Source organism: Pseudophryne corroboree, chromosome 3 (genome assembly GCF_028390025.1).
Source record: "Pseudophryne corroboree isolate aPseCor3 chromosome 3, aPseCor3.hap2, whole genome shotgun sequence".
NCBI classification, from domain to species: Eukaryota; Metazoa; Chordata; class Amphibia; order Anura; family Myobatrachidae; genus Pseudophryne; species Pseudophryne corroboree.
The window spans coordinates 452,563,737-452,578,201 of NC_086446.1; the positions used below are offsets into that span (position 1 = coordinate 452,563,737).

At 47.6% G+C, this 14,465-nt stretch overlaps 1 protein-coding gene across 1 annotated transcript in view; it reads left to right on the forward strand.

The window, feature by feature from the left end:
* Positions 1-14,465, forward strand: part of MRPL38 (mitochondrial ribosomal protein L38) — a 49,102-nt gene that overhangs the window by 15,791 nt on the left and 18,846 nt on the right. The window contains exons 3-5 of the mRNA XM_063960570.1: positions 7,435-7,572; positions 7,960-8,168; positions 8,248-8,320. Of these exons, the coding sequence (XP_063816640.1) occupies positions 7,435-7,572; positions 7,960-8,168; positions 8,248-8,320 (420 nt within the window). The remainder of the gene's footprint in view (positions 1-7,434; positions 7,573-7,959; positions 8,169-8,247; positions 8,321-14,465) is intronic.

The following is a 14,465-nucleotide window of genomic DNA, read 5'->3' on the forward strand; positions in this document are numbered from 1 at the left end:
TAGGGCTGCATACAAATTGTCACGATCCGGGTATCTGGACGCCATTTCTTACCCATCAGATGCCTCCTAAGGCTGGCTCAGCGCTCCAGGACCGGATCCCATCTGTTATCCTAATGTTCACATTCCTGCATCCTCTCCTGTCTCTCTGAGACGCTGTCACAGTAACGCCTTATTACATCTGGCATGGCGTCTCCCGCGGCCTCCGCCGCCGTCCCTGAGCTTCTGCATGCAGAGTGTCAGAGTGGCGATTACGTCAGCCGCGGCCTCCGCTGTGTCCGCGTGGTTGGATGTGCACTTGTCAGCCTGGCGTCTCCTGTCTCCAGTGGCCGGCGCCGCCATTACTGTTTTCATTACCACATGGATTACAAACCAAACTTCCCTCCAAGTGTCTGCATGGGCGCAGCCATCTTGGATTCTGTCAGCTGATCATTTCCTCCAATCTGTTGTCAGTATTGTTAATCTGCATAATTGCCTAGCCAATCCCTTCCTTGCTGCAGGTATAAATACACTGTGCCTGAGCAAGGAAGGCGTCAGTGCTTTGGTTGTCAAACCTAGTTCCTGTTTGTCTCTCTCCTGTGATTGTCTTCCAGGTTCCAGCTCCTGTCTCAAGACTTCCACCATAGAGACCCGCACCAGCATTCCACCTGCGGTGTAGCCTGACTCTCCAATCCATTGTGGATTCATCTGTTTCCAGCTACAACATTACCTGCTTCCAGCAGAGTACAGCTTCCCTTAAAGGGCCGGTGTCCTTTCTACACTTTACCACTCTCCACCGGTATTATTATTTCTCCGCTCTCAAGTTCTACATTTCAGTTCATATTTCATCGCTCCCAAGTTCATTTATTATTTAACTGGTTCCAGCCAGTATCCACTCCGTGCTAACAACAGTCTGGTTCCAGCCAGTATCCACAGCAGCTGTTTTACCTTCAGCAACCCAGCTTTTCCTGGAACACCAGCTGGCACAAGCCTGGGTTATCTCCTTTGCTACAGTCGGGCCTGGTAAGGACTTTCCATCTAGAAGATCATAAGAACTATCTCACACTACCAGTGCCCTGTGGCTCCTGCCATCCTGTAGTACCCAGGAACTGTATTTATTATTTGCTGACTTTTACGTTTTCTTTTACTGCTGCTGTGTTGCGGAGTTGTCATAATAAACATCATTGACTTTTATCTAAGTTGTCGTGGTCACGCCTTCGGGCAGTTATTATTCATGTTACTTACATGTCCAGGGGTCTGATACAACCTCCCAGGTTCCGGTACATCTCAGCCCCTACAACTGAGGCTGCCTCCCGTCAGCTCAGGCCCTCAGTTGTGACAGTAAGCACTGACCTAATGAATCCAGCCGGAGACCAGGATCAAGCGGCCAGGCCGATGCAAGAACTGGCAGCCCGACTAGAACATCAGGAGGCTGCACAGGGCCACATCATCCGCTGTCTCCAGAATCTCTCTACTCGGCTGGATGGGATTCAGACAACTCTCCGTGGATCAGGCGCATCTGGTGCGTCAACCACAGTGACTCCAGCTATAACCCCACCCACCTTACCCATTTCTGCTCCACGTCTTCATCTTCCAACGCCAGCAAAATTTGACGGATCTCCAAGATTCTGCAGGGGATTTCTCAACCAGTGTGAGATTCAGTTTGAGCTACAACCTGGCAATTTTCCCAGTGACCGTACAAAAATTGCCTACATCATCTCTCTTCTCAGTGGCTCCGCCCTTGACTGGGCATCACCGTTATGGGAGAGGTCCGACACCCTGCTATCTTCTTACACTGCATTCGTGTCAACATTCAGGCGCATCTTCGACGAGCCAGGCCGGGTAACCTCAGCTTCATCCGAGATTCTCCGTTTACGCCAGGGGTCACGTACTGTAGGACAATATCTGATACAGTTCCAGATCCTGGCATCCGAACTGGCATGGAACGACGAGGCCCTGTATGCTGCATTCTGGCATGGCTTATCTGAGCTTATTAAAGATGAGTTAGCTACCAGAGACTTACCTTCTAAGTTAGATGAGCTAATCTCACTCTGCACGAAAGTTGATTTACGTTTCAGAGAGAGAGCAACTGAGCGTGGAAGATCATCTGCTCCAAAATCTTCTGCTCCTCCTCCTCGTCAACTGTCACCATCTAAAGATGAGCCCATGCAAATTGGCCGTTCCCGTTTAACTCCTGCTGAGCGCCGAAGACGTCTCTCTGAGTCTCTTTGTCTTTACTGTGCAGCTCCGTCTCACACCATCAATGCCTGTCCCGAACGTCCGGGAAAACTCCAAACCCTAGCTCGCCCAGGAGAGGGCCGGCTAGGAGTAATGATCTCCTCTCCATCTCCTCATGATTGTAATCTCCCAGTCTCGCTTCAAGTTGCTCAACGTTATCGGAACGTCATTGCTCTCCTTGATTCCGGAGCAGCTGGGAACTTTATTACTGAAGCCTATGTTAAACGGTGGTCCCTACCCACCGAGAGACTTCCTTCCTCCTTTTCCTTAACTGCCGTGGATGGCAGTAAAATTTTTGATACTGTTATTGCTCTAAGGACTCTACCAGTTCGTCTGAGAGTGGGAGTTCTTCATTCCGAACTTATTTCACTTTTAGTGATTCCAAGAGCCACACATCCTGTGGTCCTGGGCCTTCCATGGCTCCGTCTTCACAATCCTACAATTGATTGGACGACTACGCAAATCCTGGCATGGGGTTCCTCCTGTGCAGAGACATGTTTGTTTAAAGTATTGCCTGTCTGTTCTTCCTCCCCCAGGTCGTCTGATGTTCCACCTCCTCCATATCAAGATTTCACGGATGTGTTCAGTAAAGCTTCTGCTGATATCCTTCCTCCTCATAGAGAATGGGACTGCCCGATTGATCTCGTTCCAGGGAAGGTTCCACCTCGAGGCCGAACTTATCCGTTGTCTCTGCCTGAGACGCATTCTATGGAGGAATACATTAAAGAGAACCTAGCAAAGGGGTTCATTCGACCTTCTTCTTCCCCAGCCGGCGCAGGCTTCTTTTTTGTAAAAAAGAAAGATGGTGGTCTGCGGCCGTGCATCGACTACAGAGGTTTGAACGACATTACCATCAAGAACCGTTATCCTTTACCCCTGATTACTGAGCTCTTTGACAGAGTTAGCGGAGCTACCATCTTTACAAAGCTGGACTTGCGAGGTGCATACAATCTCATCCGGATCCGTGAGGGTGACGAGTGGAAGACCGCCTTTAACACCCGTGACGGACATTATGAGTACCTCGTCATGCCCTTCGGATTGAGCAATGCTCCAGCTGTCTTCCAGCATTTTGTCAATGAGATTTTCAGAGACATTCTATACCGTCATGTCGTGGTCTATCTAGACGATATCCTCATTTTTGCCAACAATTTAGAGGAACATCGTTTTTGGGTTAAAGAGGTTCTGTCCCGTCTCCGTGTCAATCATCTCTATTGCAAATTAGAGAAATGCGTCTTTGAAGTCAAGTCCATTCCGTTTCTAGGGTACATTGTGTCCGGTTCCGGACTAGAGATGGATCCTGAGAAACTACAAGCAATTCAGAATTGGCCGGTACCCTTAACCCTCAAAGGGGTCCAGAGGTTCTTAGGGTTCGCCAATTATTACCGAAAGTTTATACGAGACTTTTCCACCATTGTGGCGCCTATTACTGCTTTCACCAAGAAGGGTGCTAACCCGTCCAAGTGGTCTGAAGAAGCCATGCAAGCTTTTCATCTTTTAAAACAGAGGTTCATCTCTGCGCCTGTCCTGAAACAGCCTGACATCGACTCTCCTTTCATCCTAGAGGTGGATGCCTCCTCCGTTGGAGTAGGAGCGGTGTTATCTCAGAGGGCTAAAGATGGCCATTTACATCCTTGCAGTTTCTTCTCCCGGAAGTTCTCCCCAGCTGAGCGCAACTATGCCATTGGCGACCAGGAGTTGCTAGCCATCAAGCTCGCTCTAGAAGAGTGGAGGTATCTGTTGGAGGGAGCTTCTCATTCAATCACCATACTTACAGACCACAAGAACCTTTTATACCTGAAGGGCGCACAATGTCTCAACCCTCGTCAGGCCAGATGGGCACTTTTCTTTTCCAGGTTCGACTTTAAACTCCAGTTCTGTCCGGGCTCTCAGAATCGCAAGGCCGATGCCCTTTCCCGCTCATGGGAGCAAGAAAATGAGTCAGTCTTCAGACAAGCATCCTATTATAAATCCGTTGGCATTCCCCACGGTAGGGATGGACTCTACGCCCCCATCAGGGAAAAGTTTTGTGAAGCCGATGCTAAGGAAGAAGCTCATGCATTGGGCCCATGCTTCCCGTTTTGCCGGACATACAGGTATCCAAAAAACCCTGGAGTTTATCTCTAGGTCCTATTGGTGGCCAACTCTGAAAAAGGACGTCTTGGAGTTTATTGCATCCTGCCCAAAGTGTGCCCAACATAAAGTATCCCGCCAGTCGCCTGCGGGGCAACTGGTTCCACTATCTGTTCCCCGTCGACCATGGACCCACTTGTCGATGGATTTCATTACAGACTTACCCATGTGCAACAAGTTCAATACCGTCTGGGTGGTAGTTGACCGGTTCACCAAGATGGCACACTTCATTCCTCTCACCGGTCTTCCGTCAGCTTCCAAGTTGGCTCAAGTATTCATACAAGAGATCTTCCGACTCCACGGTCTTCCTGAAGAAATTATCTCAGATCGAGGAGTTCAATTCACAGCCAAATTCTGGCGAAGTTTATGTCAAGTCCTCCAAGTCAAGCTAAAGTTTTCCACGGCTTACCATCCTCAGACCAATGGTCAAACCGAGAGGGTGAATCAGGACTTGGAGGCCTTCCTCCGCATCTATGTGTCCTCCTCTCAAGATGACTGGGTTCAATTACTTCCCTGGGCCGAGTTCTGTCATAACAACCAGTATCATTCTTCATCTGCTTCAACACCATTCTTCACTAACTTTGGATTCCACCCTAAAGTCCCTGAGTTCCAACCGCTTCCAGCAACTTCTGTTCCCGCAGTGGATATCACCTTGCATCAGTTTGCCAATATCTGGAAGAGCGTACGATCAGCTCTGCTCAAGGCATCGTTCAGGTACAAGAAGTTTGCGGATAAGAAGCGTCGAGCAGTTCCTGCTCTCAAGGTGGGTGATCGGGTATGGTTATCCACGAAGAATTTGAGGTTAAGAGTTCCCAGTATGAAGTTTGCACCTCGCTATATCGGTCCTTTCAAGATTGAACAAGTCATCAATCCTGTTGCTTACAGACTCCAGTTGCCTCCCTTCTTAAAAATACCCAGGACATTCCATGTTTCCCTGTTGCAACCGCTGATCTTGAATCGGTTTCATTCCTCACTTCCTCCAACTCCGAAAGTCCAAACTCAACGAGGCGTTGAGTATGAAGTGGCCAAGATCCTGGACTCACGTCACCGTTACGGTCAACTACAATATCTTATTGACTGGAAGGGTTATGGTCCTGAGGAACGTTCATGGACCAATGCTTCTGATGTCCATGCTCCTGCCTTGGTCCGGAGATTCCATTCCAAGTTTCCTCAAAAGCCAAAGAAGTGTCCTGGGGCCACTCCTAAAGGGGGGGGTGCTGTCACGATCCGGGTATCTGGACGCCATTTCTTACCCATCAGATGCCTCCTAAGGCTGGCTCAGCGCTCCAGGACCGGATCCCATCTGTTATCCTAATGTTCACATTCCTGCATCCTCTCCTGTCTCTCTGAGACGCTGTCACAGTAACGCCTTATTACATCTGGCATGGCGTCTCCCGCGGCCTCCGCCGCCGTCCCTGAGCTTCTGCATGCAGAGTGTCAGAGTGGCGATTACGTCAGCCGCGGTCTCCGCTGTGTCCGCGTGGTTGGATGTGCACTTGTCAGCCTGGCGTCTCCTGTCTCCAGTGGCCTGCTACTGTTTTCATTACCACATGGATTACAAACCAAACTTCCCTCCAAGTGTCTGCATGGGCGCAGCCATCTTGGATTCTGTCAGCTGATCATTTCCTCCAATCTGTTGTCAGTATTGTTAATCTGCATAATTGCCTAGCCAATCCCTTCCTTGCTGCAGGTATAAATACACTGTGCCTGAGCAAGGAAGGCGTCAGTGCTTTGGTTGTCAAACCTAGTTCCTGTTTGTCTCTCTCCTGTGCTTGTCTTCCAGGTTCCAGCTCCTGTCTCAAGACTTCCACCATAGAGACCCGCACCAGCATTCCACCTGCGGTGTAGCCTGACTCTCCAATCCATTGTGGATTCATCTGTTTCCAGCTACAACATTACCTGCTTCCAGCTCAGCTTCCAGCAGAGTACAGCTTCCCTTAAAGGGCCGGTGTCCTTTCTACACTTTACCACTCTCCACCGGTATTATTATTTCTCCGCTCTCAAGTTCTACATTTCAGTTCATATTTCATCGCTCCCAAGTTCATTTATTATTTAACTGGTTCCAGCCAGTATCCACTCCGTGCTAACAACAGTCTGGTTCCAGCCAGTATCCACAGCAGCTGTTTTACCTTCAGCAACCCAGCTTTTCCTGGAACACCAGCTGGCACAATCCTGGGTTATCTCCTTTGCTACAGTCGGGCCTGGTAAGGACTTTCCATCTAGAAGATCATAAGAACTATCTCACACTACCAGTGCCCTGTGGCTCCTGCCATCCTGTAGTACCCAGGAACTGTATTTATTATTTGCTGACTTTTACGTTTTCTTTTACTGCTGCTGTGTTGCGGAGTTGTCATAATAAACATCATTGACTTTTATCTAAGTTGTCGTGGTCACGCCTTCGGGCAGTTATTATTCATGTTACTTACATGTCCAGGGGTCTGATACAACCTCCCAGGTTCCGGTACATCTCAGCCCCTACAACTGAGGCTGCCTCCCGTCAGCTCAGGCCCTCAGTTGTGACACAAATATCCATGGGTCGGGGATGAGACCGGGCCACAAGGGGAGCGAATTGCGGTGCAGTTGCTGGCGTCTTTACGCTGTTACAACAGCAACTATTCCCTTTCATGAGTAATTGGATTGAGTCCTGAAAATAGGAATTATAAACTAGACATAAATACATATGAGGAAAATATTTGATTACTGTGTACCCTGAACCAAGAATAGGATGTTTTCTCTTATTCGTTGCTTATTGCTCAGCCTTGGTAGACCTATGAAGAAATATGAAAAAGTATGCATAAAAAAGCACATATTATAAATTCACTAACACGAGTAAAATATATAGTATTTATTTGATTCATTTTATGTCACCCTAGCTGGCAGCGATCAGGTTCAAAGTATATAGATTCTCAGACTATTGTAGCAGCAAGTTATTTCTAAAAGAAGTGCATATGGTTTAGGGAGTCATGTTTTTATCATTGTATTACAATTCTTGTTGATGGCACACTTACATTGATGTATACAGATTTCCATTGTCTGTTCTCCTTTAGTGTATAATAAAGGAAGGCAAAGAAAAGTGACCTTTTATTTCAGATGACAGTATAGAGAAGGTTGACATTGGAATCCCCTACCTATCACCTTCTACAACTGAAAGGCAGAAGGCCCGGACGCAGATGATGAAGGCAAACCACAGCAATGCAGAGCTAGAAAGAGCATCACGTCACCGCACACGTATGTTATCTGACTTATTTTTTGTTTTTCACACGTGTATATTCCACATGGGTGGGATCTCTTATGTGGAAATATGTCATCCACAAAGATTGATGCTGTGTGGTTATTTATTTTCAAACACTTAGACATATTCCCTAAATATTTCTGCCACAGTTACAGTGAGGGGTTCTGCTAAATGTAATGAGAAGGGGAATATCAAGGGAAGTAAATGGACATTTTCCAAATGTCTACTTTAGATACTAGACCTAGTGCTCCAAGTTGTGGTAAAATTTCTATCTGTAACACCACAAACCTAATGCAAATCAGAAAAATAGATCTTATCCATGGCTGTAATAAGTTACATATGTGCATATTTTTCTCTATTATAAAAGACTATATATAATGCAGTGCAGGTTCCGTTGGATGAAGTTCGAGCAGAATGGGAACGGACATGTGGTCCTATACACATACAGGGAGTGGCAGAGCATTATGGAGTATATACAGATCTTTTTGGAGAGGCCACATTTGTTCCTAGAGTGTCACTGCGTATTCAGTACAATACTGGAGAAGATATGGTGATGCCTATCTACTATGGGAATGTGGTGACTCCTTCAGAGGTTAGTGTCCAGCTGTATTGATTTTATTCTGGAACCTAACATAAGGCAAGTATTTTGACCAGTTGTTGCATTGTTATAGACTACACTGGCCCCAGATGTGATGTTTGAGGCAGAGGAAGGAACATTGTGGACTCTACTACTTACTAATCCAGGTTTGTTATTACAATAATCATTTTATTTATATAGTGCTCTTTTTTAAATAGGACTCAAGGTGCTTTACAGCTAGAATGAACATAATACAGTACACAAAAGCTATTAATTAAATATAGAGGGCATGGAGATACTAAAGGGACATTAAAGAAATGCTTGAGTAAACAGGAAAGTCTTGAGCCGAACTGTAAGGGGGAGCGAGTTCCATAGAGTTGGAGCCGCATTGCTAAAAGCTTGACCCCCAGATGAACTCCACGAGATTCTAGGTACTGCTAGACACCCATAGAGTGGGAATAGAACCTGTGGCGAGCGTAGCTCTTCACCAAGCCCGCAAGGGGCTTCGTTGTGCTTGCATCGCTCCCCCTTCCCTGCCAGCATTCTGCTGCCGGGATCCTGTTGTCGGAATGTTGAACGCCAGGATCCCGGCCGCCGGTAAAACATATCCAACACTGGTTGGTTAATAGCCTGGCTGCTGCATTTTATACCATCTAGCAGTGCATTACTTTTGCTGGGAGACCAAGGAATTGTTAATATTCTTCAGCTACAGATCGCAGTCATCGTGCGGGACAGTAAGGAAATTAAGTGCATGATTCTGGCTATGTTCCTCAGATGAAAGAATGAGGATTTGGTTGTGGCTGATGCCTGATGTTTAAGTATCAAACCACCATCCAGAACAACACCAAGATTCCACACATGATCAGTGTTTTGCAAGTCCAGTTGGTTGGCTTCGCTGGTTGGCTGTTGAAGGGAGTCATTTTCAAAGCACACTTGAATGAACCAGTATGCAGTCTGTAATTTGCCAGGTTCTGGTGACATCATTAAAAGTGTATGACAGTTATTCAAAATTCCTAACTTACTTTCTCTTTCATCCACTAGGGGACACTGGAGTCCTATACAGTAGGGGTGTGAAGCCTTGAACCGGAGGTGTGGCACAATCTAAAATTAGCATTGTCTGCACAGCCGGCTCCTCCCCCTTCACATCCCTCCTCCCTCAGTTTGAAAAATTGTGCTGGAGGTACAGCACGTGGGAGCACTGAGCTCCGAACTTATAAAAGAAATACAATGTGCTGCGTCTCCCTAATGAAAAGGAGGACAATATTTGAGAGACAAAGATCCCTTTTGAAGGGACCTGCATCTCTCACAGGAAATCCTCCAAAAGCATTAATAGTGAGTACTGGTCGCATAGCTTAGGCTAGGGTCTTCCAGATAGTATAATTTTATTTTATTTTTTTCCCCCTCTCTCTCTTAAACTTTAATCTAATGCGGTTTGAAAAGACTCCCCTTGATAAAGCCAATCAGGGAGTGACGGCAGAGCGACGGTGGCCGGCGTGTGGGAGCTTTAGTGCGGCGCGGGACTCGGCCTGTCTTCCCTGTGAGCAGGGAGGGACGGCAGAGCGGCGCACTGCACAGCGAGAGACCCACAGGCAGAGCGGAGCGGAGCACATTAGACAAGGCTCTCCAGGCGCCGCTACGGGAGAGGGTCCCGGCGCGCGCCGGCCAGCGGGTCCGGAGCGCTCCGAATAGAGAACTCGGCGCGCACAGCGGCCAGCGTGAGAGTCATTAAGGCATCAGGACTGGACGCACTAAGCAGCGCATAGAAGGTATGCGCAATGTAAACGTTCCTAACAGTGCTGCAGGCTCTCTTTCTATAAACTTACATTTAGTGGGGGCCATGTTTCTTCCGTTTTGGCGCCAGGCTGAGGTGAGGGATGGGTCCTCCCCCTCCCCCAGTACTGTACATAGGGGAAGGTTTTTTTATAAAAGAAATAGCTCCCCCTGCTGCACTGCCTGGATAGTGCAGGCATTAATATAGTAGAGGGTTCGTTAGGTAACTTCTCCCTCTGCTGGTGTAATGTATATATACAATATATGAGGATCTCCTGAAAAGTAATCAAACTTTACAAATTATGTTTTCAAGGGACTTCTGTTTCAAAGATCCCGGAGAAAATACACGGAAGCAAGCCAACTCTAACATCGTAACTGATTTACAGTTGGGGTGTGAGGGTTGCGAGTCGGCTGGTGTTTTTAATTTTTTTTTAATTATTATTATTTTTGGCCTGTTCCTTTTATAAAAAAAAAGGACAGGTAATTCCAGCCGGATCCAATACCTTCGCTTCCGTCATCTCCCAGTCTTTCTCTTCCTAGTTTAAAGGGTGAAAGCGCTGCGTGCTACCCTGGTAAAGGGTTTAAACAAAAAAAAACAACATGTCTAAGGCAGCCAAGACCTCAAAGACCTGTTATGTTTGTACGAAATGTAACAAGAAGAGCACGCGGGCGGAACACATTCGAGAATCTGCTTCATACTTGTGTCAAGCTTCTAAGGATATTAGCAGAATAGCATCGCGCATATCTGCATCGGCCATATCGGCTAGAAAGATTTTATGGCTCAGAGAATGGCAAGGAGACTCTGACACCAAGAAGGCGGTAGAATCCATCCCCTTTGGGGGTGAAATGCTGTTCGGACCAGAGTTGGACAAGTGGATTTCGCAGGCTACAACGGGGAAGTCCACTTTTCTGCCTACTCCTTATACGAGAACTGCTCCACAAACTAGGAGAGGTTATTCGGGACCAGCATTTACTTAATTTAGATCACAGTCCTTTCGAGCCCGAGGTAGGGGTTTCGGTACACAAGCACGCGGGGGCAGAGGTAGAGGCCGCTCGCAGGCAGCAACCAGAAAGCAGGATAAACCTGCTGACAAGACCGTGGCATGACTGCTTCTCAGCTCACCTGGGGTCCCCCTTGGTGGGCGGCCGACTGGAAGGTTTTCAGGACATCTGGGCCAGAACCTCACCAGAACTTTGGGTGAACAACTTAATCTCTCAGGGATACAAGCTGGAATTTCAACAGAGGCCTCACAGTCAGTTTTTTACAACAGGATTGCCTCAGTGCCCTCAAAAAGCAAGGGCACTACGGGCAGCAATTCTCAAATTGCTACAAGCAGAGGTCATTATTCCGGTTCCCGCTTCTCAGAGAGGAACGGGGTTCTATTCCAATCTTTTTGTCGTGCCAAAGCCAGACGGGACGGTCAGACCAATACTCAATTTAAAAGTTTTCAACCAGTTTTTAAGAGTCTACAAATTCAAGATGGAATCAATCCAATCAGTCATTGCAGGCTTAGAACAGGGCGAGTTCATGGTATCCATGGACATAAAGGATGCATATCTGCATATTCCAATCTGGACTCCTCACCAGGCTTACTTAAGGTTCGCACTGGTGGCAGATCACTACCAATTCCGGGCCTTGCCGTTCGGTCTAGCATCAACCCCAAGAATTTTCACAAAGATCATGGCGATCATGGTTGCAGGACTGAGACTGTTGGGGGTCACGATTATACCTTATCTGGACGATTTACTGATCAAGGCTCCATCTCAGAATCGACTGCTCAAGGATGTTCAGACATCCCATCAGTTTCTAATTCAACATGGATGGATTGTCAATTTCCAAAAGTCCAACCTCATACCGACTCAACGGATTCAATTCCTCGGTCTCATCTTGGACACTGTCCTATAACGTGTGTTCCTACCAGAGAACAAGGTCCAGGACCTACAGAGATTAGTGGCTCAGGTACTGAGGACGCAAACCGTTTCTCTGCACCTCTGTGTGCAACTTCTCGGGAAGATGGTGGCGTCATTCGAAGCTCTCCAGTACGGCAGACTTCATTCCCGACCATTCCAAATAAACCTCATTGCTCAGGGAGCAGGCTCGCACTGGCCTCTCCATCGGAGAATCCGACTTCAACCACAAGTACGGGTCTCTTTGATATGGTGGTCGTTACACAAGAACCTTGCAGCCGGCAAGAAATGCGGCATTTGGGATTGGAGGATCCTGACGACGGACACCAGTCTCAGAGGTTGGAGAGCTGTCCTAGAGGACCATCAGTTTCAAGGACGGTGGACGCTACAGGAGAGCAAACTACCCATAAATATCCTCGAACTAAGAGCAGTTTATAATGCACTTCTCTTAGCAGAAGACCTAGTCATGAAACAACACATCAGGATTCAGTCAGACAATGTCACGACGACGGCTTACATAAACCGTCAAGGAGTACCAAAGAGCAGGATGGCGTTAAAGGAAGCCACAAAGATCTTGTTGTGGGCAGAAAGACGAGACATCATTCTCTCGGCAGTGTTCATTCAAGGTGTGAAGAACTGGGAAGCAGATTACCTCAGTCGCCAGGACATGCATCCGGGAGAGTGGTGCCTTCATCCACGGATTTTCAACATGATTGTGAGAAGATGGGGTCTGCCTCAGGTGGACCTAATGGCGTCTCGACAAAACCATCAGCTGCCCAGATATGTGTCAAGGACTCGAGATCCAGCAGCAGAAGGAGTGGACGCATTAACACTTCCTTGGTGTTACAGGAGGGTTTACATATTTCCACCATTCCCACTCATACCCAGGGTTCTAAAAAGGGTAAAACGGGAACGAGTGTGGGCCATTCTAATCGCACCAGATTGGCCCCGCAGGAGTTGGTACTCCGACCTGCGGGGGTTACTTGCGGAAGATCCTTGGAGGTTACCTCAGAGAGAGGACCTGCTATCTCAGGGACCGTTCCTACACCCCGACCTGAACAGGCTGCGTTTGACGGCGTGGCTATTGAAACCCGGATCTTAAGAAACAGAGGGATTCCACGAACGTCCATTCCTACATTGATTGCCGCTAGGAAGCCGGTCACAGCCAGGCACTACTACAGGATTTGGAGACGGTACATGGCTTGGTGTCAGGAACGGGGATGGAATTCAACGAACTTACATTTATCTCGACTTCTACTTTTCCTTCAGGCCCGTCTAGTGGGAGGGCTCAGACTGGGCTCTCTGAAGGTTCAGATTTCGGCTCTCTCCATCCTTTTTCAACAGCGGCTAGCATCCTTGCCAGAGATTCAAACCTTTTTACAGGGGGTTCTGAGGATTCAACCCCCTTTTCGTCCTCCCACGGCACCATGGGACTTAAATTTGGTGTTAGAATATTTGAAGTCACCAAGTTTTGAGCCGTTGACAAGAACAGACCTGAAATATCTCTCTTGGATGGTCACGTTATTACTTGCCTTGGCTTCGGCTAGGCGGGTTTCTGAGTTGGGAGCCTTATCCTGTAAGAGTCCTTTCTTAGTTTTTCATGAGGATAGGGCGGAACTCCGTACAAGAGCAGACTTCCTTCCGAAGGTGGTATCGGGCTTTCACGTAAACCAGCCAATAGCGGTCCCATCTTTCCAGGGTCTCACAGATGAGGATGTGTCATTGGATGTTGTCCGAGCTTTACGGGTATACGTATAGGTTACGTCGTCTTTCAGAAAGTCGGACCATTTGTTTGTTCTTTATGATGGGCCAAAGAAGGGTTGGCCAGCATCTAAGCAGTCTTTGTCTAGATGGATTAGACTTGCCATTCGGCAAGCTTATATTTCCTGTGGCAAACAGGTTCCAGTTCAGACGGGTGCTCATACTACCCGATCAGTGGGTGCCTCGTGGGCGGCTGCCAGGGGTGCTTCCACTTCTCAACTTTGCAAAGCGGCGACGTGGTCTTCAGCCCACATGTTCGCAAAATTTTACAAGTTTGATACTTTTGCGTCCGGAGAATCTAAGTTCGGACGTTTGGTTTTGCAGGCAACCGACAGCACTCCCTCCCTGGGGGAAAACTTTGGGACGTCCCCTACTGTATAGGACTCAAGTGTCCCCTAGTGGATGAAAGAGAAAAGAGGATTTTTGTACTTACCGATAAATCCATTTCTCTGAATCCTCTAGGGGACACTGGACGCCCGCCTCGGTGCTGTCAACTTGCTGTGTTCAAAGTTCTTGTTTTAAACAGTTCGTACAAACAGCGTTACTTATTCGGTTAAGAGTTCTTGGCCGCTGTTTGATATGTTGTACGGTTCGGTTCCTCGCCATGTGCTATAGTGTCATGTCCTATTCTCTCAGTCAGATTTTTCAAACTGAGGGAGGAGGGATGTGAAGGGGGAGGAGCCAGCTGTGCAGACAATGCTAATTTTAGATTGTGCCACACCTCCGGTTCAAGGCTTCACACCCCTACTGTATAGGACTCCAGTGTCCCCTAGAGGATTCAGAGAAATTGATTTATCGGTAAGTACCAAAATCCTCTTTTTTAAAGGTACTTTAATCCAACCCTCAAAATGGAGAACCTCAATGAGTTTTTGA